The 24,589-nt window shown below is 44.2% G+C and overlaps 1 protein-coding gene and 1 long non-coding RNA gene across 13 annotated transcripts in view; one reads left to right on the top strand and one right to left on the bottom strand.

The window, feature by feature from the left end:
- Asph (aspartate beta-hydroxylase) overlaps positions 1–24,589 on the bottom strand; it is a 181,710-nt gene that overhangs the window by 139,747 nt on the left and 17,374 nt on the right. For 2 of the 12 annotated variants that reach the window (XM_087897068.1, XM_048420102.3), the window contains exons 2-4: positions 5,211–5,360; positions 3,533–3,577; positions 2,168–2,236 (exon numbers count right to left, since the gene is read on the bottom strand). In XM_087897068.1, the coding sequence (XP_087753194.1) occupies positions 2,168–2,236; positions 3,533–3,577; positions 5,211–5,360 (264 nt within the window). Of the gene's footprint in view, positions 1–2,167; positions 2,237–3,532; positions 3,578–5,210; positions 5,361–9,670; positions 9,859–24,589 lie in introns of those variants that run through there. The other 10 variants (XM_087897067.1, XM_087897069.1, XM_087897074.1 and 7 more) reach the window with 9 other exon arrangements.
- Positions 6,807–9,048, top strand: LOC125390916 (uncharacterized). Its single transcript, XR_015735174.1, has 2 exons — positions 6,807–6,869; positions 8,692–9,048. It is a non-coding gene; the product is annotated as an uncharacterized LOC125390916 (long non-coding RNA).

Raw genomic sequence — 24,589 nt, 5'->3', positions numbered from 1 at the left:
ACGTACATAAGCAGCTGGCTGCATCGCCTTAGCACTGCACCAGCCCTGATAAGGGTCACCTAGGTGCTAGCTGTAGGACGAAGGGGCCCGTGTGCACCCTTGGATGAGGCTACTATAGAAAGTACTTTCAGCACTGAGTCCTGGGACTATATCCTACTGGCAGTATGTGAGAAACATTCTTTTTCCTTTTTTTTTTTTTGAGATTAAGATACAACTACATTATTTTTCCATTTTTCCCTTCTCTGTCTTCCCTCCAAGCCCTCCCATTGCTGCTCCGCCTCCTTGCTGTCTTTCAAATTCATTGCCTCTTTATAATTGTCATTGCACATATATGTGCATGTAGATTTCATTAGCAAACTGAAACCCAAATCACCTGCATTTTGAACAATTTGGCCTCAACAATGGGATATTCTAGATCCAAGGGCAGGATCTGGACCTTTGCAAAGTGTGCCAGGAGATTTAGAATTAGCAAAATCAGTAACAGCTATTGGTCTTGATTTACTCATGCCTTTATATTAATAATTCATGGGGCGGGGAGGGGGATTAAAATGTCAAAGGAAAGCAACATGTATGTAGACTTTCCACAGATTAGTATGGTTTAGATTTAGACTTCAAATGGAGGTGGGGGAAATGAAATCAACGCCAAGATGGTGGTAGTTTAACACATCCATTTCTGTGCCTCTCCCTCCCTCCCTAACCTTGCTTTCCTGCCTTAATCTAACTGTACCCTTAGGGACCAAGGTAACACGCAAACATGAAGGGAAGCAGGGGCTGACTTCTTAGGGGTACGTGCTCTCTAACTGCCCCCCCCCCCCGTCACACAGAGCAGCACCACCCTGGACCAGGGTTCGTCTCTGCAGACACCTGCAAGTACCTAAGGCACAGCTGAGCTTCAGTTCCCCCGTGTGTGAGAAAAGAACCCACATCATCCAAACCAAGCAGAGCAAAAGTTGTTCTGGGGCAGAGAATAACCACCTAGCACTGGGTGGTGATAGGTGCAAAGGGCCTGGCAGCTCATCTGTATTAAAGTCATAAGCTAAGTAGGAACGGAGACCTGTACATAGAACAGCTTCAGCAGGTGGTCCCCCACCCCGCTCCCGATCTACCTCCTGACACACAAGCCTAATGAAAGGAACAGAGCTGCTCACAGCAGGTCTGTCGACCTGCAAACAGCTATTCTCAGAGTTAAAGTTAACTAACATCTTAAAGTGGGGGGAAAAAAAAAACCCTCCGAATATCTTAGAATCCAAACCAAGCAGATTTTCTACTTATAACTCCGTTACGGATTTTTCATTTTGGGTGGTGGCTAAGTACACAAAGTATAGCCAATTTTGAAAGTGTAAAATCCCATGTGTAGCTACTATTCTATTCTATTTCTATTCTATTCTAAATGACTATCTTAACTGTACAGAGGAAATACCAATCTTTAAGAAACACCTGGCTAGTAATGTAATTACAAAGACAGAGAGGAGCCCATGACTACCAAAAAAAGGAAACGTGATTAAAGACCACTAGTTCATATTTTATTAATGTAAAATGTTATAGACAAATAAGACAATAAAGACATTTACTGTCATGGTTTTATTTCAAAAATGAGCTTCTGTCAGCCTTCTGAAATGCACATTTTTATCTGTGGTTCTATTACACTGAGCATGCTGCCCTGATCTGGTCTTATTATGAAGGCTAAGCAGAGCTGGCCCTAATCTGTATCTGCATGGAGAAATTTACATCATGAAGTCAGAATAAATTATACTAAATGATGCTTTTAAAAGGTTGTTCCTCCTTTGAAAGCATGTGAGGACATTATCTGTGCCTCTGAACATCAAGTTCAAACTATGAAATGTTTAAATCTGAAACACAGTGGAGCTATCATTATTAAAAACTGATGTGTAAGAACTAACTACATGCTCACTTACTGACCAAAGCAATTTGAAAAGTCAAAATGGAGGAGTGGTCATTTAGTATATCAAGAAAATGAAATACTCGGTTGAAAAATAACTTCCATAAAACGCTTACAGTTGCTGCGGATAATTATCAGTTATAATAAGTTAATTGTTATACTCTACTATATGTAATTAGTAAATCTAACATTAAGGAATAGTAAAGATATTCTTTTGACTCCGGTCTCTAAGCCTTCTAACGAAAAGGAAGAAAGCAATGTGCTTACCTAGCAAAACCTTGGCATCACCCACATCAAAGTCTCCATCACCGTCGGCATCATAGACTCCCAGTTTTCCTACAGCAGGAGAGAAATGATAGACACAGGAAAAAAGAGAAAACAAATTAAATAATGAACCATCTCTCACTGTTGCTAGACACCCTAAGTGCTACTTTTTCCCCTCCTTTTACTCCTGCAAAGCAGAAACGTAAGAAACTCACAAGTGCATCACCTACAGATTCAAGAAGGGTGCGGCTAATGGATTCTAACATACGAGGGACAGGATATTTTCTCAAAGATCTGGGAATATTCTGATCCTATCACTTCACAATTATTTGACTATTCTCTTCAACATTTTACATCAAAATTGGCACATATATTAAAAAATGGACCCATCTCTAACAGTCGAACAATCGCATATAATATGATGTGTCTAAGATGTAAAACATCACTTAACGATCAACAATGAATGCAACCTAAGCTTCAAATAAAGAGCAAATATAAACAAATCAACAGAGAGAATAAGTACTTTACCCAGTAAAGAATTAATTGTTTGATCCTTAATAACAGATTACAACAAAGAAGCATGCATCAGCTAAAGGGGGTGGGCCTGTCCCAAAAGTAAAGCATATAAAACTGGAGGCTTCCTGAAATGACAAGGGAAAAATGGATGGTCACCCACTTAAAAATATCCTGGACACTGGGCATCCATTACTTAAGGGAAAAGAGGGAAAGCTTACAAGAGAAACGGTGAGAAGGGAGAACACTCGGCCTTGCTCAACACTGATGCGCTCTGCCAGCGCTTCCAGGGAGCTATCTGTAAGGCTTAGCATTTCAAATGCTACTACAGTCCAGACCCTAAGAAAGTATTCCAAAATCAACACAGTTTATAATTGAGTATTGGACAAAGCCTATGGGAAAAAACATAGTACACAGCGGTATTTTAAAAAGCAAAACTATAGCATTCTTATGAAAAACAGCTGGCAATAAATACTGATTCCAGTCCTTTAATTCAAAGTACATTAAAGGATTATCTAGGGACAGACAGGAATTTTGGTACAGAACAAAAATTCCCAGGACCGTGGCTCCGGTTTTGCTATGCAAAAGTCTGCTCGGTACACACACACAAGAAAACCATAAGAATGTGGGATGAAGACATTATCTTTCTGCTGAGAAAATGAAAGTAACAGCCTGGAAGTCATAAAGTACTTTAATACCATTGTAAAAACAGAAAGGCACACCCTTCCTGAGAGCCTTCCAAGGGGGGCTGGTCCTGCGACTCACAGTTTTGATGTAGATGTCTAAATGAATAGAGTAAGGATGAGGTCTGAGAGACAGATGCAGTACACTTAAAATGCATCTCCGAGAGCCTACCTTGAAGTACCTCTGATAAGTTATAACGGAAGTCCTTTGCTTTGGCTGCATGCGTGCAAAAACACGAAGAAGTTATTTATCATTAAAGGTACACACATTACCCTGCAACACAGCACTGTACGTTAACAAAGTCACAGTTTTTGCTTATGCCAAGCTAAAATTCTTTACATTTATTCATCTCTTTGGAGACACGTCCCTTAAGGTAGTAAGAGAGAAAACCATCAGTGAGTGACAGATCATACGTGAGTATTCTGTGTTAACCACTGGTCTCCTCTCCCCTAAGGAAGAGGGCAGCGACCTATGACAGGCACGAGGGGTGTCATGGCAGCGGGTGGGTCTTCGACACAACAGTAACAAATGTGTATTATTCTTACCGACCAGCCCATGTCCTTAACCGCATTATTAAAGAGGGGGGGCCATACTTTATAATTGCCAAAAGTGAAAAACAAATGGTATTCACCAATGACGACTAGATAAGCAGAGTGTGGTACATATGCATAATCGAGCTTTACTCTGAACCTTACACATAGAATGATGCCAAGCATAGGTGGGGCAACTCAAAAGGCCACACGCATGTATATGCTATCCTCAGAACACCCAAAAATAATCCCAGAAAGTCAAAATGGTGAGGGAGGAGTGAATGTCTGGGGAAGACTGGGTAATAGGCACATTCTAAAATTAGATGATGATGGCGCAAAATGATGGATATATTAAAAAATGAACTGTAGATTTTCAAATGTTTGCGATATATAACTTACATCATTTCTCCCCATTTTCAAAAAAAAAGATAAAACAAAAAATGGTTCATATAAGACAAATCATTTTTTTAAATTTCAGTGTGGCTAGAGAGATGGCTCAGTGTCTAACAGCGCTTTCTGCTGTTTCAGAAAAGCCAAGTTCACTTCTATGCAACCAGATTGGGAGCTCATAACCACCCATAAATCCAACTCTAAGGGATCCATTGCCCAATTCTGACCTCTGTGGGTACCCCCGCACACACATGGAGTACACCCACAGAGGTACATAAATAAAAACTTTAGTGATTATGTGAAGAAAAGGGGAAAAGCAGAAGGTGAGACACTATTGGAAGTACCCCCAGGACTTCCCTGAAGAGCCCAGAGGTGCCCCAGCTGCACACAGGACCAGCAGCACAGCTTCCTGAGCACCCATGCATCCATGTGCACACACACTCCGGTCTCAACAGACGTGGCATGTGTGCTTGTAAACCCTTGCTAAAGGAAGGTTTTGCAAGTCCACCATTGCAGCTCACTTCTGTAACCCTAACACTGGAAGGCACGGCAGGAGATGCACTATAGGGTGCAGACAAGCCTGGGCCACGGAATGAGGTGCTATCTCAGAGCCAAGCCCACTAAAAAAAGTAGTTCATGGTCTAAATAAAAAGTACAGAAAATAGTGAAAATGAGTCTAGAAAAAATGTTTTGATGGAAGCTTCCATATACCACAATACACAGAGAGTCTACATAGAAATCGTCAAAATTAAGGCCACTACTCCTGGGCAGCCCTAGCAATGCGCCCTTTTGCTTCACTTTATCAAGAATTAATGGAAAGCTACAACCAGAAGTAGTACCAGAGAGGTAATAACAAGCCGTGCAGAGTACCAAGGGCTATCACTTCTCCTCTTGCAAACTCACTAGAGATCGTGTAGCCCAATTCTTACCTAGAACTTCCTCATAGTCAATGAGGTCAAACCACACGACGGCCACAGACGTCCAGACGCCCAGCAGTGCAATGACCATGAACCAGGTGAAGAAGGAGCCTCCGGAAATCCCTCCTCTCCTTCCATTCTTGTGTCCTCCGTGCTTGGCCTCTGTTTGGAGAAAGGAAAATGTGAGGTTTCAGCACAGAAGAAGAAAACACTTGGCTGAACGCCATCTTTCCCACCCATTTATTTAGACAGATCACTTTAGAAGCGGGTTTTACCTAAATTCTCAAAGCGCGTTATACAAAATAATGACTTTGAACACAACAAAACTTCTACTCAAACTCAATTACCAGATTTAAATCATCTTAATGTTGAACAGAAGGAAACTCCTGATGGGCTATTGTTTTTTTTTTAACATGATGGCAGAACACATACATTCCTTCCAAGCCCTTTGTCAAACAGTCCTCGTGGGAACACTTTTATGTCTAAATGGTCACATGTGCCCCGCCTGTGCTAAGTAGCAGACACTGGGATGCCATAAACACAGCTACAACTTCATGCTCTTGCCTTCCTTACCAAGGAAAATACTGGCCCCGGTTTGGTATTTCTCACTGTTTCCATGCATTGTCCAAAAATTTAACTTTCCCACTACCCAGGGCCGTTCAGCTTTCATTCTAACACAACAGCCTAAGCCTTCAGCAAGTCTCACGGACACTGGGACAGACATTCTGTTTTGCCTTCCACTCCTGTTGCTTTCCTTCCCGAAGGCTCCCTAGTCCCTTAACAGTTAATGCTGATCTTCACTGTGCCCTCTGGCTCTGCCAGCTCCTTCACGGTTTGCTGCCTTTTCCTGGTGCTGGTGGGTGGCTATTTTCTTATGGAGCAACATCTCTTGCCAACCCACAGTAACGCAGTCAACAATGCAGCTGACAGCCTTTGAAGTGCAGCGCATGCCAGCTCTCTTAATGAAATCAGAGATGCATGGATCCTATTTCATACCCTATTTATACTGTAGACCACCCTAACCTGTGTTAACTGCCACAGAAGAAAATAAATCCCTCCGAAATTATTCAATATCATGGGAAAGTGAGTAAGGGGAGAAAAGCAGAGAAACGTAAATCACAGGCAAAAGATGCAAGACAGCACAATTCCACCTCCTCCTCCAGGAGATCCAGCCAGGCGTGGGTGTGGGGAGGCAGGAAACGGGCCTGCCAACTGGCCCTAATGCAGGAAACGGTTCTGTAAACTTCTGTTCAACTGTCATTATCATGTGTTGTTACACTCTGCACGCCTTACACTCTCTGAGAAATAGTCTTCTGATGGGCAAAGCAAACAGCATTCATGACAGTCACTGCCAGGTATAAAAGTCCATACAGTGTTTAAAAAGTAAGCACTGTCTGCAAATTTATCTTTAGAAAGAGGATGTTATATTCCACAACTACAAGTAAATATACTTAATTACCTGATACCTCCAAATGCCATGTTGGAGAAGCAAACTTTTCTCCGTGCAACCAACACAGCACAACACTACCCAGCATGGTGGTTTCTTCCCACCACGCTGTCAAGAGCATTACAACAAGTGACCCTCATGACAACTTGTCTATCTTTCTGCAGAAGGTGTTTCTAGATGCTTTAGCAGGACACTGTTTGTTCTGTGTGGCTGTTCCTCATGTGGTAAGTCATCTGGTATGCCCCTTTCCCCCACCCCAAGGGAGGAAAATCCCCCCCCCATATATCCCAAATATCCCTTACATAGGGCACTACCTGCCTCAGAACCACTGAATTCTTGGGGACGGAGTCATTGTGTGGTACAGGAGAAAGAGGAAGGCATCCATCCACATCAGCCTTGCACATTGGGCAAAACTCAGAAAATGACCTGTGCAGTCCTAAGCTCTGTGTGTAATAGGGGCTGACCCCCATGACTCCCACCTACATCAGTGTACTCAGAATCTGCCTTCTGCCTCTACACACACTAGGAAAAGAACATGAGTGGCTTCAAGCAGCCAAGTACTTCCACTGCACTGCACAGAAAGAAAATTGAGATTGTACGTGTTAAAAAGATATTCTTTCTTTAGACGTATTTTGTTGTATGTGTGAGTATTTCGTGTGCATGCACACTGTTCATCACCTGAGTGCTTGGCCCTTGCGAAGGTCAGAAGAGGGCATCAGATTCCCTAGACCTGGAGCTGTGGGCCACCATGTGGGTGCTGAAACCAAACCCAGGTCCTCTGGGAGAGGACATTTTATTGTTGGGGAACATGTTTCCCTGTATGTTTATATGCCATGAGCAATCACACAAATCATTGAAATAATACAAAATAAGCTGTCACTGGAATTTTCAAAATTCCAAAAAAGGGTCAAGACGGTTAACTTCTGTTGGTCATAGAGTACTACAAACTCAGTAGCAGTGGTTGGGATTTGGCTCACTACTTTTATAAACATGAAGACATTTTTCCTAAGCTATATGGGAAAAAAATATTTCTTACTTTTTTAAAGGATTTATTTATTTATTTATTTATTTATTATATATACACACATGTCAGAAGAGGGCACCAGATCTCCTTACAGATGGTTGTGAGCTACAATGTGGTTGCCGGGAACTGAACTCAGCAATGCTGTGAGTGCTAAAAGCAGCCAGTGCTCTTAACCTCTGAGCCATCTCTCCAGTCCATTTTACTTTCATGTAACATACAAATGCATACGTGCTGGAGATATGGCTCTGTGATCGAGAGTGTGCACTGCTCTTGGACTCAGTTCCCAGCACCCACATCAGTGGCTTACAACGTAACTCCAGCCCCAGAGGAATCCAATGTCCCTGGCCCCTATGCAAATCTGAACTCATGTGCACACACCCATAATTAAAAACAAAAATAAATCTTTCGAAAACGTGAAATACATCTCAAATTAAACTTTCATTTAAAATGAATGCTAAAATGACAATAAACTGGGTCTTTGTCTTACCGGCTCGTGGACATGGCCATAGTCACCATCTTTTCTACTTCTCCTTGTTAACTAAAATAGCAAAGTGTTAAAAATACTTTTATCCCTTTACAATGTCAAGCAGTGTGATACTGTAGCATCATTAACCTCATTACTATTAATACTTGTTAGTTCCATAAAGAATAAAAGCACCGAGTCATAGGAGACTCTACCAGAACACTACAGTCTTTCCTTTGAGTGTGCTCATGGAGACAACTAAGCAGGACCTAAGGACCCAGACGTCTCTTAGGAGCCCCTTTCTGGAACATGCGCCACGTGCTTGGCCTGAACCTTTGTAAATGTGCTGTGCCTAGTCCCCAGGGGCAGATCGGTTTTCCTGACTCAAGTGAAGGAAGTGTGGTACAGCAAACCCTTCTCAAGGGTGTTAAACTCCACAAACAAAATCAAACCCAGGATGTTATCTCAAAAATATTCTGGAAGGATGTCCAGCACATGATGCTATCTTCTTAGATCAAAATAAATCTAAGTCGGTCTTCATCTTGTTTTCTGGCTCCAGATCCAGAAACTGCAGTCACCAAGGAGGTTTCCTCGAGTTAAGGACATGGCGACTCATCTTCTGAAATGGAAAGTGAAGTGGCCTTCACTGTCTTCCATGCTGCCTCATCAAAAGGATGTCCGCATGAGAAAATGTCCCCGCACAGTGGGGACAGATCATTACCATGCGGGCATCAGTCCCAACAGTCAGAAGAAAAGACTCTACCAAACGGGCTAGGGACAAAAGGCCACGGCACGCAGGCTAGTGGCTCACTTGCCATTAAGTAAACTACAAGCCATTCGTTGGTAACTGTTAGTGGGCATTATGCCAGGCATTCACCTTGGTGCTAAACTGAGCATTTAAAGTCTTAAAACAACAGTTCCTTCTATGGAGTTTCTATATACCTACCCGATACATACGTTTTACACTAACAAAAAGATGATCTTTGCTTATAATGAGAAAAAGATACACACACACAAAAAAAACAAATTTGACACATTAAGAAAATGAAAGCATCAATTTAAGAAACAAAATTCTAGTGCCTTCTATTTTGTTTTTCATTTACCCTCTGCTTCACATGAAGTAGGTCAATTTCCATATAAGGTAAGGCTGCTCGAACCAAGCATGCTCACTAATATGAGACTTACATATCCCTTGTTTACCATATTTTTACAAGAAATCTGAACACACAATTCATTAGGTCCACTGTGACAGACATATCAGACTCTAGAAGCCTATAAAATGTGATTTGTGGTAGAAGACTATATCGAGAGTCTAAGTTAGTACAGCAAAACCTATTTAGATTAAAGACAGATTACTCCCTTAAAACCCAGCCATTGGGAAAAGCCGACTGTTCCAGAAATTCAGGAAAGACAATGCAGGAGGCACAAAGCACTTAGCCAAAAACATCTGAACAGATGAACAGAGCCCCCTTGAAAATAAGCAAGAACAGCGTCAGCTAGTTCTAAACCCCCTTTCGATCCAAACAATAGACATATACCTTTATCCTCAGCCATTCCGATTTCTTCAATCCGTGCATAAAACACACTGAAGGGACAAAACTGAGGTGCTCCCAGGAGGTGTGGGCCACCCAGCGTGCCCTTTCCTGCTAGAACTGCACTACCAGTCCTGGCCAAGGGCTCCAGAGCTGAAACTCGACCTGACTGCTCAGCAGCTATTTTTAGAGGTCCCTTCCTCATGGCCACATGCTGCTAATCACTCAGGCGGGGCAGCGCTCCTGGCGACCCTGCAGCCCTTCCTACTAGGGATGGAGTCCCTGCTAGGTGGTCCCTATCTCTTACAGCTTTCAGCTCCGAAAGACAACGCAGCTGGACATCGCACAGGGCAACACACCAACCACCCCACCTACTGCGTGGCTTTTTTAGGACTAGGATGTCAGAGCCTCAACTTTAACACCTAGTCATTCAGCAAGAAGCCCACATGTGGCCCCAAGCCCAAAGCCAGCTTCCTTTGGTCCTTCAGAATTTTAATCAAAAGCCTGCGAGACTATTTAGGCAAGTTGTCTGAAGAAAGACAAATCATGAATGACAAGAAATTCTCTAGAATCCTGAGTCACAACACTATCATCCCAGGAATAACCCTTCCAACAGCAAAAATAAAGCCAGAGCACAAAAAAATATTTCACTGGAAGACAAGAGAGGGCTGTGGGACATTGAAGGAAAGAAATGGGAGGGAAGGAAAGAGAGGAGGAATGGGGGAGGGGGTTACCTCAAAACAGGTACTGGACAGAGACCATGAAATCCCACATCCAATGTTCCCTTCTGGGAAATGAAATAGTCCCAATTTTAATGTCCTTTTTAAAAAACGGTTCTAAGATTAGCAGTTTATAGAATTCATTGGAGCTCTAATTAATAAGGGGAATTCAGAGCAAGCAGAATCTAGAGCAAGCAGCAGCCTTTCAAAGCGGCTTCTCCATCTTAAGTCTTTATGAGCAAATAAAGCATTTAAACCCTCTGAAGAGTCAATGACTCAAGGTTTCACGGTCTCTCGATAGGAGACAGGGTGAAGAAGGTAACAGGAACACCGAACCAACCAACCTGTGTCCTGGTTGCCTAGGACAGACTTAAAGACGGCCTTCGGATAACTGTTACCATTTTATCATAACACTATATTATCAAACAACATTTGAAACAAACAGGTATCTATTCTGGAAGCTTCTTTGTTTGGAAGGTATGAGAATGATAAGAAACACTTTACAGGGCCACAAGACCATGCCACAATCGACTGACGCACAGGGCCACCACACTTAGGAGACCCTGGTCTGGTATGGTTTCGAGATGGGGGGTGTGTCTCAGCTTCTATCATCCTGGGGAGCCAGCACACCTCTGCATATCAGTTCTCTGCTTATGAAAAAGATCTTGCCATCCATCAGGCACGCACACCTGTGCACACACACACACAATTGCTGAGACATCCACGCCACATTTTCTGGAATTACACAGAACCAGTGTAGAAATCTGCTCCCTCACTCCCGGGTCATCCTCTTTATAATCCCAGCCATCTCCAATACAACCAGTGCCGAGGTGCTCCTGAGAACCTCGTTAGAAACTACAAGACAGTTATCAATTAACTGATGTAAGAATCACAGCCATTCAATCAGGGCCAGCCTAAATACTACACATCCGGTTATTCCTTGCAGACTAATCCCAACCATGACCATACACCGTATGTGGTTAATGTGCTGGATAGTTTTACACACATTATAGTCATCTGAAAGAGGGGAGTCTCAATTACCCAATCCCAGAACCAGGGTTATGAGTTGACCCAGCCCAACATCCACCCCGTCGGTGATCTGCTGGAGCACATGAAGCGACTGGCCCTCCAAACCCAAAGCTGCAGGATCTCCACAGCACAGGGCAACAGCAGGATATCCATGAGTTGTTCCAGTGAGGGCCCAGTATTGATAGTGTGGCAGAAACCAGAGGCCTCGAACCAGACCAAGGATTCTTTGCAATGAACACCTGCAAGTAAGACATATGGACAAAAAGGTTCACTGTATCACTGTATCATGCTACAGTTTCCATGATGAGATCCCTTTTTTGTTTATTTTTCTTTTTTCTCTCAAATTTTATCTTATTTTGGGGTGGAGAGGGTGAAAACAAACGGACATGGAAATGATTGGGCTAGAAATGTATGATGTGAAAGACACAATGAATAAATACAAAGAAGGAAGAACAAAAGAAAGAAAATGCCTCCAGGAGCAGCAGGCAAGCCTGTAGGGCATTTTCTTAATTTGGGATTGATGGGGGAGGGTCCGGACCATGGTGGGTGGGGCCATTCCTGGGCTGGGGGCCAGGGTTCTATAAAAATGTCCTCTGAGTAAGCCAGGGGAAGCAAGTCCATAAGCAGCACCCCTTCATGGGCTCTGCTTCAGCTCCTGCCTTCAGGGTCCAGCTCTGCTTGTGTTCCTGTCCTGAATTCCTTCAGAGATGGGCCACACTGGGGAAGCCTAATAAACCCTTTCCTCTCCAGCTTGCTTTTCAGTGGTGGTGTTTCTTCATAGCAATAGGAACCCTGACTAAAACAGTCAGCCTCCTCCTCCTCCTTCTATATTCCTCAACAGTTCGATAAGCATTGTTACAAAATGTCTCTCTTCCCTAATTTGACAAAGAGTATCTGTTCAGTGAGTGGAGTAAAGGGAGAAAAACTGCAGAGTTATGGCTTTAAGTCATTTACATATTTACTGCAGGGGAAGTGAATGCGGAATTGCAAGAAACTGCCTGTAATTTTAGCAGCATTTTTGGTAAAGGAGAATACTTCTAAACGTTATTAAATAAATTGGATTTGTGCATGGCAAATCAACAGCACCACAGACAACTAAGCTGACAGTCACTATCAAAGCAGCAGCGGCTGGGAGGAAGAGCTCGCCGGCTACACGCGGGAACAAACCTGGAACGGAAACTTAGAGACTATTAATATCAACCTGATGGGACCTGAGACGGCGAGAGCCAAGATCCACATCCACCGAGCCATGGGCTGCACCTGTCACTAAACACTTGCCAGGTAGAAATCCACGAGGCCTCTCAAGTCAGTGCTGGCCTCTTTCTTTTGCTGGTCCCCAGCCACTCATTCTCCACAACAGCAGCCCTACTGTTAGGATGACCTGGAGCTTCTTACTCTCCTCACCCAAGCCCGCTTTTCTGTAGGTCTGCACAGGTTCCCAGTGACTGGATGCTGCTGGTCAAGAAAACACACACCGGAACCACTGCTGAGAGCCGGATGCAGAGAGTGGCTAATCAGCCAGCAGTCGTGAAGGGGCAACTAGAAGGTTGGATTTGGTCAGTGCACCCTGAATTCAAGTACTGAGAAATCAGAGACTATGCATGATAATGTATGCTAATGAAGAAATAAGCAAAAGGAACGCTATGTGATCCCTTATATTCTCAGTCTCATAAAGGGGAAAACAGCTTTGTTTTACCAACTGCAAGATTTTCAATTCCTTGCCCATTAAAAAAAAAAAAAGCCAGGCAACAATAACCCTGTTCCTCAGGGCCTTCAGCATGCAATTACACACCCCAGCACCAGCTGCATCATCAGTGCCCCCTCCCCAGGACCTCACCCAATCCTAGCTGTAATCAAATGGCTCCAATGCCCAGCCCTGGAGCAAAATGAGAGACTCTCTCTCTCCCTCTTTCACCCCAGGAAGCCTTCCTCCTGCAGGCCAGATCCAACACCCACTACTAGAGTGCCTTGCTGGGATCTCACCCTGTCACCTTTCTAGGCACATCTGCATTCCTGTTGCGGTATTTCTGCAGCCCTGCGGGCATCCAGACACCAAATCGAAATCCCGTGGCACGTACTCTGCTCCATTAACTGTGTTATGGTGCCAACAGGGCACCCCAGAACCAGTAAAGTTTGTTACTTGAACAAACACATCTGCCCCAAAATTAGCTTCCCTCCATGTACTTATAGAACCTCGATAAGATCAAGCAGCATCATTCTACACCCAGTAAGATGGAACCAAACCAAGGCAATGCTGCCAATACCGAGAAAAACATAACACTGCCGGCTCCTCCCCTGGCTGTGGAAAAATCACCTCGGCTCAAGAGGAACAGAACAAGAATGCACAGCCTCTTTTAGCTCTGGTCGCTGACTGCTTTGGATTCCGTAGCTCTCCTATTTCTACTCCCCTAACTAGCTGTGTTTTTAGTGTGGGTGATACCCCCCAGCTGATCCGACCCCTGTCTCCAGTGTAATGCCGAGAGGAGGTGGGGCCTTCAGGAAGCAGAGTCTCGGAAGCAGTCCTCTCCTCGGGTCACTGGGGTGTATCTCAAAAGCAGGAATCCACCTGGCCTCTCAGTTTTCCTGACTCGTAAAGTAGGCCCGCTGCTCGCTCCACCATGTGCCCCCATGGTTGGCTGCTCTCTCTAGAGGCTCAGAGTGACAGGAACACCCAACCTGGTGATGAACTTTCTAGAACCATTACAACAAACTTCACCTCTTTATAAATCAAATTAGCTGTTTCATTATAGTCACATGATTGATACTCCCACCTGCCTCCCCACCTCTCCGAACCTGAGTCCCCATTCAAGTCCTCTCCTGGCCACATTTGCTGCTCCATCTTTTCCCAGCCCTGGTCTGTCTGGCATGAAAGGCTCCTTGGCCATTCTCCCTCGCTGATGGCCAGAGCAGCCACAGCGGTGATGGACTCATTACAACTTCCCCACGTCTACAAAAATGCCTCAAACTTCTCTGCCCTTAAGTCCATTCTATCAGGTTCGAGCCTTACTCCCCAAGAAACCTAACCAGCAGCAGCAGGCAACTGTCCCAAGAGCCGACCATCAGTCTAGCTTTCTGCTTGTGCCTCCTGCCACAGGGCCTTCCCGAACACTCCTCCTCACGGCCAGCCCTGCTCTGGGGTTCTTCTTCTCTTCACAGGTACGATCCGTGTGTGTGTGTGTGTGTGTGTGTGTGTGTGTGTGTGTGTGTGTGTGAAGTCATTTTTATATATTACATTTAAATTATATTTATATGTATGTATATATACATATGAGCATGAGTGTTTTGCCTCCATGTATGTCTGTGCACCACATATGTGCCTGCTGCCTGCAGAGACCAGATGAAGGCATTGGATCACCTAGGACTCGAGTTCCAGACAGCTGTGAGCAGTCCTGTGGATACTAGGCATTGAATCTGGGTCCTCTGGAAGAACAGTGAGTGCTCCTAATCAATGAGCGACCTCCTCTCCCCCCCCGCCGCCACCTGCACATGCACACACGCAAGTGCACGCACACACACGACAATTCTTAGGAGAATTCTTCACTTCACTTGTAACTTTCTGCTCACAACTTACAAAGTCTACACTGCCCTGACGTCAGCACACCCCGGCCCAGATTCTCCAATGTCACACTAGTGATTCCCACATCATCAAGTCAGGTGGAAAGTTTTCTGGCTCCAACTTACTTGACCTCGTAGCAGAATTCTCTCCCTCTCCCCGTTTCTTCCCGCCCTGTCTTCAGACTCTTCTGTCGTTTCCACCATTCCCCGGGCTTTCTGATTTCCACTCTCCTGGTCGGGTCATTCTCTACCACGTGACTGTGAAGTATGAAAAATTCTAAGCTTGGTCCTCGGCCCTCCTCCAGCTCACTCCAGCTACTGTCTGCAGGGTTACTGTGTTTCTCCCCTTCGGCTACCAATCCAGGTAAGGTCTCCTAAATGCCCTGTAAAAGGCTATCCTGCAACTCAGCAGGCCTCTGACACCCTCCTTCCTCTGCAAGGTCAGAGTCATGCATCACTTCTAATAAGCTTAGAATTTACCCTCAATCCTTTTCCTGAAGGTCCGTGAGTCTGTTTTCCCACCTGGCTACCAGGAAAGGGCTACAGTTATGCAAAGATGGGGGCTCCCCGGGCATGCTCATCAGTTTTTGAGCTGTAGTGCCCCTGTGTGCCGGTGAAGGCCAAAGGATAACGCTGGAGAATCAGTTTTCCCTTCCGCCTTCATACGGTTTCTGCTCATTTGCGAGCACTTTACCCACTAAGCCCTCTGGCAGGGAACTGGTCATCTGTCTCGGTGACAGTTCTTAATCCATGTGTATGCTCTGACAGGAGAGGGAGAGAAAATGTTCTCTCCCATTCAAACCCAAATTCTCACTCACCAGTCTTGACTACTTTAACGTAACGTCATGGCGTTACACAGCCACAGTAGTGTTTTAACCTGATTACATTATGGGTGAGCTCTTTAGAAAATAATAATAATCCTTAGCGGCTCCGCACTACTCTCAAGATAAAAATATAAAGTAGAAGAAATAGAAGCTCTTCAAGCTGGCCTGGGCGATCAGTTGCGCTGGCTCCAGACAGCTTCTCTAACCTCAGCTTTGTTTCATTTCCTCCGAGCTGCTTAAGAGTCTAGCCACAAAAAAAAAAAAAAAAAAAAAAAAAAAAAAAAAGAGCCACTTTCCTACTCTGTATTCGGCCTCGTGCTCTGCCCTCTGCCCAGGCTGTTCCCGGAATGTCCCGGTGCTGCCACCACACACCACACGTGCAGTCACTGCTCTGTCCCCTGACTCACTGTTTCCTCTTCAGTCTACACTGACATCTCTGCCTCAAGGAGGCCTTTCCCTCCTCTATTAAAGGCTCTGACAAGAGTCAGCACATCCGGGGAATTAGATGGCTTAAGACAATCTTCTTCGGCTTCAGGAACGTAAGTTTTGTGAAGCCAGGTACAGAGGGGTAGATGTCACTCAGTCCTGAGCATTCCCTTTGCACCTAAAAGGCAATCTACACTTTTTTGGAAACATTGAATGACTTCCCTCTCTCATGCTGGCTAGTAGCGGATTAACCACGCCCTCCTCTGGTCAACCTGGAAGGAGCAGAAGACTTCTAGGACTTCATACATTCTGAAGGCAAAAGATACAAAGCCTGCCTCCCGGCTGTCCAGTGTCAAAAAGTTTAAAAATTAATTCAATGCTTAAGTGTTTGCTGTACCTAAACTGGGAGGGAAGCACATTCAAAACACTGTCAAGTTGCTCAGATTTCCTCATCTCATCTCCATCAATGTAATGGTTCTCAAACTCACAGGAGAAAAAGTTCTCCAAACCACTAAGGCAGAAGAATGAAGTCCAGTGATTGCCGAGCACAGGTTAGGGCCTTCACCCAGCCACTACCAGTTTTCCACAGCTCCAGCTCAGGCAGATGGGGAGTTGCTCCCCAGGCTGGCCAGGAAGGAGTTGCACAGCCTCCTCTATGGATTACAGCAGCCAGAAACAAACTGTGCTCTCCTGGTTGAGGCTGTGGAGAGAGGCATCATGGCTGGAAGAATGCCAAGAGACTGCTCTGTGACAGAATTCCAGAAAACACACCCAATTCTGGAGTTCCATCAGCCCAGCTTAAAATGCAGTATTAGCAAGGCCCAGGCTGCCTTCTGGGCCTCGTTCCTTCCTTCCCTCATGCCCTCCCTTCTCCATTCATCCTTCCATCTTGAAAACTAATTGTCCTCTGTAATCTTCAGATAAAAACCACTACCCTAGCATTCACCTGGGTTGATAGAGATGCTGATTCACCACCTCAGAGGGGACAAAAGAGACCAGAACACAGGTTCACACCACACACACACACACACACAACCACCACTAACACCACCAGCAGCACCAGCACCAGCACCACCACCACCATACACCCCTTTTTTACTACCAAATCTACATTGAAAAGTTTGGTTAATTCTTCAAACAACGCTTCATGGATCAGTTTTGGACAAGCAGTTCTCCGCTGAGAGTGTTCAATAAAGAAGAGTTCATCGCTGAGGAATAACTCCTCCCCAGGCCAATTACTCACAGAACAGGTATTAATATGACATTTTAAATGATGCAAGTTCTGTGCTGGCCCAGGACAGGAAAAGTTTTGAGGAATGACAGAAGGGAGGAAAAGAGGGAGGTAGGAAAGGAAGGAGGAAGGAAGGAAAGGAGGGAGGGAGGGAAGGAGGAGGAAGGAAGGAGGGAAAAAGAAGGGAGGGAAGGAAGGAGGAAGGAAAGAGGAAGGGAAGGAAGGAAGGAGGAAAGAGGGAGGGAAGGGAAGGAGGGAGGGAGACTTGCATCCACATGAAAACACGCCCCAAACAAATATAAAAATGATACAGTGAGAACTGCCTCTATGCCAGGATGCCCTGCTTGGTAGAAATGCCATCTCTGTCTAAGGACTGGTTCTCAACGTGTGGGTTGTGAACCCTTCGGGAATCGCATATCTGATATTTACATTACAATTCATGACAGTAGCAAAATTACAGTTAGAAAGTAGCAATGGAATAACTTTATGGTTGGGGGTCATCACGACATGAGGCACTGTATCAAAAGGTCAGAGCATTAGGAAGGCTGAGAACCACTGGTCTAAGGACTCTGGGCACTGAGCAGTTTCCTACTGTGAATTCTGAGGGAAGCTATGGATCACAGAGCGTCAGTTCTGATAGCTGGAGGAACACAACCAAACGCAACCCGTGAGCGACCTCCACCACCCCTGGATTCCAAAGGCTGGTTGAGTCCCCACAGTTGGCAATACATCATACTGCAAAACAGGGATGCAGGGGCACTCACATCCTGGAGGTAACGAGCCTAACTTCCGGAGACCTTCACAGTGCTTCAAGCGTGTTCTCCACTCACTCCTCCGCACGTGCTCTCTACACACCATTCCTTGCTGCTCTCCACTCACGGCTCCGCGCATGCTCCCCACTCACCCGCTCCACGCATGCTCTCCACTCCCCGCTCCGTGTGCTCTCCACTCACTGCCTCTGTTCCCACCTTTTCACCGTGAAAAACAGACTGGTTGAGCACAGCATGTCACCCATGCTACTGACTTACTGAACCCAAAGGTGGCTGCAGGGGCCAAGAAACTTGAGGTCAGGTAGTCCGAACTCACAATGCCCTCCAGAGGGTCCAAACCATGGCTAGTATCTGAAGTGAGACCAACAGCAGAGATGTCCCCATCATGCGCCACAGTTTGCCTAACTCCAGGAGCCCTTCCCTCAAACCACATGAATTGCAAACTTTTCTACATACCTATCTTCGAGAGAAATTTAACCTTGTGCCAAAAGTCGGAGTACACACTTCTAAAGAGCAGTAAATTGAGTGTTCTTTCTTTCTTGACAAGGTTTCTCTGTAGCTTTGGAGCCTGTCCTAGAACTAGCTTTTGCAGACCAGGTTGGCCTTGAACTCACAGAAATCCACCTGTCTCTGCCTCCCGAATGCTGGGAATAAAGGCGTGTGCCACCACTGCCAGGTTGTAAATTGGGTTTTTGAAAACTCTTCCCACGTTACAATAAATATGGGAGTCCCCGATCTCTAACTGAATAACAAATGAAAATGAGGGCCCGGAAGAATTCCAGACACAGGATATAGGTGCCTGCAAGAGACTTTCAGTCCCCAAGAGGACACGCACTCAAGCAATAACCCAGTGTCCCCCTTAGTGCAGAGCAGGCAGAAGCATGAAGCAAAGACTGCAGGGAAGGGACTACACAGACAACGCAGCCTGAAGTTCTGGAAAGATCCATTTCTCCGTGGATGAACATGGACAACCAGGAAGCAGCAAGTACGGACCACTTTTCAGTCTGCACCCAGAAGGGCTGACTGCCACACTGCCACACAAGTGACTCCAGGTTATCCCGTCAGGAGTGGGTCTGAGGCAGCTGAAAGAAACCGTGTGTCATGGTAAAGGTTCCAAAGAACCGAGGCAGCACTTGGTACATGTCTCTGGTTTACAACCTGCCAGCCAATCTTACCAAATGGCAGAGGAGACACAGCCAGGAGCCTGCGAGGACAGAGGACAGACCCCTCCCTGCCCGGGAACGCCTGAGTAGCAAAAGCCTTGAAGAGGCACCGAGGACAGGGCCAGAGGAGACCGACCACGGGAGGTGCATGGCGGTCCTTGCCCACTGCAGGTCCATCTGCCTGCCTGGAGCAGGCAGAACTAGGCACTGCAAAGGAAACCAGTGCTAAGCGTGCCGGTCTTAAACGCAGAAGGTGACGGGATGTTGAGGAATCTCAGATAGAAAAGAGACTGTGCTCCGCAGGGGAAGTGAAGGATTAATCGTCCTACCCAACTCCGAAGGTGGACTTTCCAATAGTACACTGGCAGACTAAGAGACACAACATAAATGTCTAGAAAACATGCTTTTACATATTTTAGGCTCAACATAAGAAATAGCTAGTAAAATGACTTGGACGTCACTTAAATGAGATTATGTCCCAAATGTTTTATTAAGTTTCCAAATATGCAATTAAAGCTGCGATAATTTTATAATGAATAACTGAGTAACTGTGCAATTAACACTTAGATTCTGTTGTGAAGAGATTATTGCATGGCTTTCACTATAACCACTCATCATTCTGGATTCACTGTTTAATCGATATTATTTGAATAAAACAATTTAAGTTGTAAACACCTGTACATATCAACACACACATTAACACACACCAGTTTATATGTCACATAGTTCAATATTGATAGCTTTTAGTGTAAAACTCACATGTAATGAAGAGCATTAGTCTGAGTACTACTGCCTACATTTTAACAAACATGTTCACTGCCATTGCTAAATATCCATTGAGACCTAGAACAAGGACCCGACTTCACTCGGGAGCAGTCCCATTCTGGTTTCACCATCCCCTGCCCTCAATGGATGATCCATTGTTCTGTTGTAGATTTTTCTGTTTTTATTGTTTTACCCTAGGTTAGTTTTGCCTGCTCTTAGTCTCATACAAACAACACCACCTAATGTATCTTTCACATGCTTGCTCTATGCTCCCATCATGCTAATTAACCAGGGTGTAGTTTCATGGTCTGCATACGAGAACATGTATGAGTGACAAACAAGCAGAGCAAATCCATTCTGCTGCTAGTAGAAAACCAGGCATTTCTTATACTGCGTTACTATGAAAAAGACGGCTGGGAAAACTCTCTTACAAGACCACTGGAAATGCAGCCAGCTCTCCTAACTCACAGGTTCTACATCCATGGATTCAATCGACAGTAAATGGAAAATGTACTTAGGCCTACAATGCTTACATTTGTACTTAATGTGGACAAACATTTTTTCCTTTGTCATTATTCCCTGAACAATGCAATATAGCTACTTACATAGCACTTACATCGAATTAGAGATTTACGCTGGGTAGTTTCATGTCAACTTGATACAAGCTAAAGTCATCTGAGAGGAGACCACCTCATCTGAGATAGGGTTGTAGACAAACCTGAAAGGAATTTTCTTAATTGTTAATCAGTGGAAGAGAACCCAGCCCATTGTGGGTGGAGTCACCACTGGGCTGGTGGTTCTGAGTTCTATAAGAAAGCAGGTTGAGCAAGCCATGAGGAGCAAGTCAGTAAGCAGCACCCTCCATGGTTTCTGCTTCAGCTCCTGCCTCCAGGTTCCTGCCCTGTTTGAGTTCCTGTTCTCACTTCCCTCAGTGATGAACAGCGATATGGAAGTATAAGCCAAGTAAACCCTTCCTTCCCGAAGTTGCTTTGGCCATGGTGTTTCGTCACAGCCATCGTAACCCTGACTACGACAGCATTAGAGGTACATTACAGGTAATCTAGAGATGATCTGAAGCATTGGGAAGGACATGAGTAGTTTACACGCAAATACAACACTAGTTTACATACAGGGCTTGAGTTTCTGGTGACAAAGGATCTTAGAACCAAACTTCAGATAAGGAGGGGTAATTATCCATGACTGCATATTATTGCTCTAGGTAAATATGCAGAACCACTGCGGCCAAAGCCATAAACTATGAAAACCTACTCCCAAAGTAACTCCACCACTTAATGTACTCATTAAGAACCATTTACCATTCATATCATCCATCCCAGTCACTTCCTGAGACTAAAAGTAATCAAAGTCAAAACAAACAAAACAGAAAAAAAGAACAATTTACTTCAAATCCTTCTAGTTAACAGTTTATTCTTGACAATGACTTTGATTTGCAAATGATCCTAAACCTGCTCAAGCCCATATTCTACTCAGCCCAGGCCACTGATTGTATCCACTTCTGCTCCGGGGACCAGATGTAGCAGAGTGTTGTGCCATAACCTGACTTTAATAAACATTACCTGAACACGCTAGTCTTAAAGTTCACACCGGATTCCACAATGGAATCACACTGGACATGTGATTGATGCTGACAAATATCTAAACATCTCTGCCTTTGTTTCTGCTCCACTTCAGCTTCTGTTGCTATCAAAATACACCCAAGCAACTGCACAGATAGTTAAATACCACTTCCTTGTCCCACATATATGGCTATTTACAGGTTTATGCCCGAATTTTTTGTCCCACCTTTCTCTTTCCTTTTTTATTATCTACAATTTATTTCCGACATTTTTATCTGTAGTGTAATTTTTCGGCGCATTTTTTTACGTACTCCCTGTGTGCCTGGCCACACTTTTGTGTGTTTGGGGGTTTACCAAACAGCCCCACATTGGGCACCATATGTCGGGGACCAGCCTCAACAAAACCCCTCTTGCCAGGGTAGTGGTGTGGGGCTTTAGACATCTAAGTAAAGAATACAAAGACGCATGAAAAATAATAAAACAGAAACCATAGAATAGTGCCAGGAGGGCATACCAGTGAATATTGAAATTGTCTGTGTTTAATTTTTTATATACTTTTATACCCCAATACAAAAGAAAAAGAAGGTAACAAAAGACTTCTTTAACATGATACAAAGGACAACTCCAATTGTTAATTGTTTCAACACTGAGATATCAAGTCATTAGCATTTTGTTGTTTAGGCAGCAAAGCTACCCTAGACCAACATCCTGAAGACAACTACTCCCCAGGTGACCTCATATTACAAAAGAAGGAACAAAAGTACACTTACAAATCCTGACCATCTGTCAGGATGGAATGGACCTGCTTGTATGAGCTATCTTATGTCAAAAGAACCAAGTAATCACATCCTAAGTCAGGATGCATAGCTACACCTGTCAACCATTTTGAGCAACCTCCAAACTCTCAGACCATTAGACAAGGCTCTTGTTTTGGACTCACAGCTTTAGGCCTACACACCTTTGACCCCAGGGCATTTCCAAAATTTCCAGCAAAGCTGAGAAATATCAAGATTGAATCCTGCTCAATGTGTAATGTCTACCAAATACATAACAAAATTACGCTTTCCGCATCCTGAACTTGATAAACATCCTGTCTCCAGATGTTTACAGATGCCTTGTGAGGCACCTTAGAATACTTTTTACCGACAGAATTTACTTTGAAATTATCAGTTTATAGTTGTTCTGAAACTACTTCTTGTTTTCCTTAACAAACATAGAAATCTGTCCCCAAAGGTTCCTGCCTCTTCTGACTTCTATATTCTCACTGGTGAAATACTCAGAACTGCTGGTTGTGATCACAGTTCTGAAACCTTAGAAAAGCCTTTGGTTCTCAATTTTCCTAACTCTGCAACACTTTAATGCTGTTCCTAGTGATGTGGTGAACCCCAACCATAAAATTATTTTGTTACTACTTCATAACTTTAATTTTGCTACTGATATGAATCATATTTTAAGTGTCTGATATGCAGGATATCTGGTGTTTGTCCCCTAGGGGGGTCACAACCTTCAGGTTGAGACTCACAAAGGCTTAGCCCATGCTGGGCCTGGTGCCTTAAACCTCACTGCACAGTTCACACCTTATTTCCACAAAAATCTAAAACAGAATAAAAATTCTTTTGTCTCAATCCAATGATAAAGCAATGTGGAATTATCTGGAAAACAAAACATGCACACAGTTTTGACCCTGGTTATCACACATGTCCATCTATGTGTGCGCTCAATTCCCAACATACCCCAATCATGAATCAAAGTTATGACCCACATAGCCACCATGTTCAAAAATGTCCCACACTCCTGATCTAATTCACTTTGCCCTAATCCTCACAGCAAGAGCCTAACTCCCACAAAGAACTGACTAGATGCAAAATACAAGTTTTGAGGCTTCATACAAGACCCACACGTGCTAACACGTGCTCAGTCAAAATCCTGGTGCTTAAATATGATACCATGACAACAACGGGCTAAAAATACTGCTTTACATGAAAAGTGCTGGGTCACCATCAAAGTCAAACTGGCAACACAGATCAGCTCTGTAAACAAGCATGGATTATTATAGGATGTAAACATAACTCTTCGGATGGTAAATTTTAAATGGCGTCCATAGATCTTCCCCACCTCTCAGTTCATTCATTTATTCAGCCAACATTCTAAATCCCTGTCCCGTGCCACAGTAGTGAATCAGAAAGGCAACACTCTAAATCCCCATCCTGTGAATCAAACAGGCAACTACTTAACTTACAACCCAAGGAAGAGGAACTGAAAGGCAATGAAACTCTCGCTACTCAGAGAAAAGACAGACAGAGCAGGACACAAACAGCCAGCTGGGAAAATTACACCATTGGATTTCCAATGTACAGAATTCTCGGGTGCTAACTGATACAAACCACTCTTTATAACTACTTAAAATATCCACCTTTTAAACTGGAATCATCTAATGGAAATTGGCAAATCTTAGCTTCAAAAAGAAAATACTCATAACTCTTACAAAGGAACTTAAAAATAGGAAACCCAAAAGGGGGGGGGACTCATCAGATGACTACACACTTCAGTATTTACATGAATAATTTTAGCCCATTCTTTTGAGTCATGTTTAAAAATAAAAAGGAAATTTGAAACCTTGCAAATAAGTGAAGCATCTCTGCACACACATACACACACACACACACATACACACACACACACAGAATGTGGACAAAAGAGTGCCAGGAATACCTCTTCTATTACTACTGAACAGTTTCCTGTGGACAGGACCCGAGAAGATAATGGGGAACCTGCAGCATGCTGTCTAAACTCTCTAACACCCAATGGACTTGACCTGTCCACCTGAACAATTCTCTATATCTATGAAGCACACAAGTTCTTAGAA

This window comes from Myodes glareolus, chromosome 16 (assembly GCF_982192425.1).
Source record: "Myodes glareolus chromosome 16, mMyoGla1.1, whole genome shotgun sequence".
NCBI lineage: Eukaryota > Metazoa > Chordata > Mammalia > Rodentia > Cricetidae > Myodes > Myodes glareolus.
The sequence above is the reverse complement of the archived record's forward strand: the minus strand, read 5'-3'. Positions and strand labels throughout refer to the sequence as shown.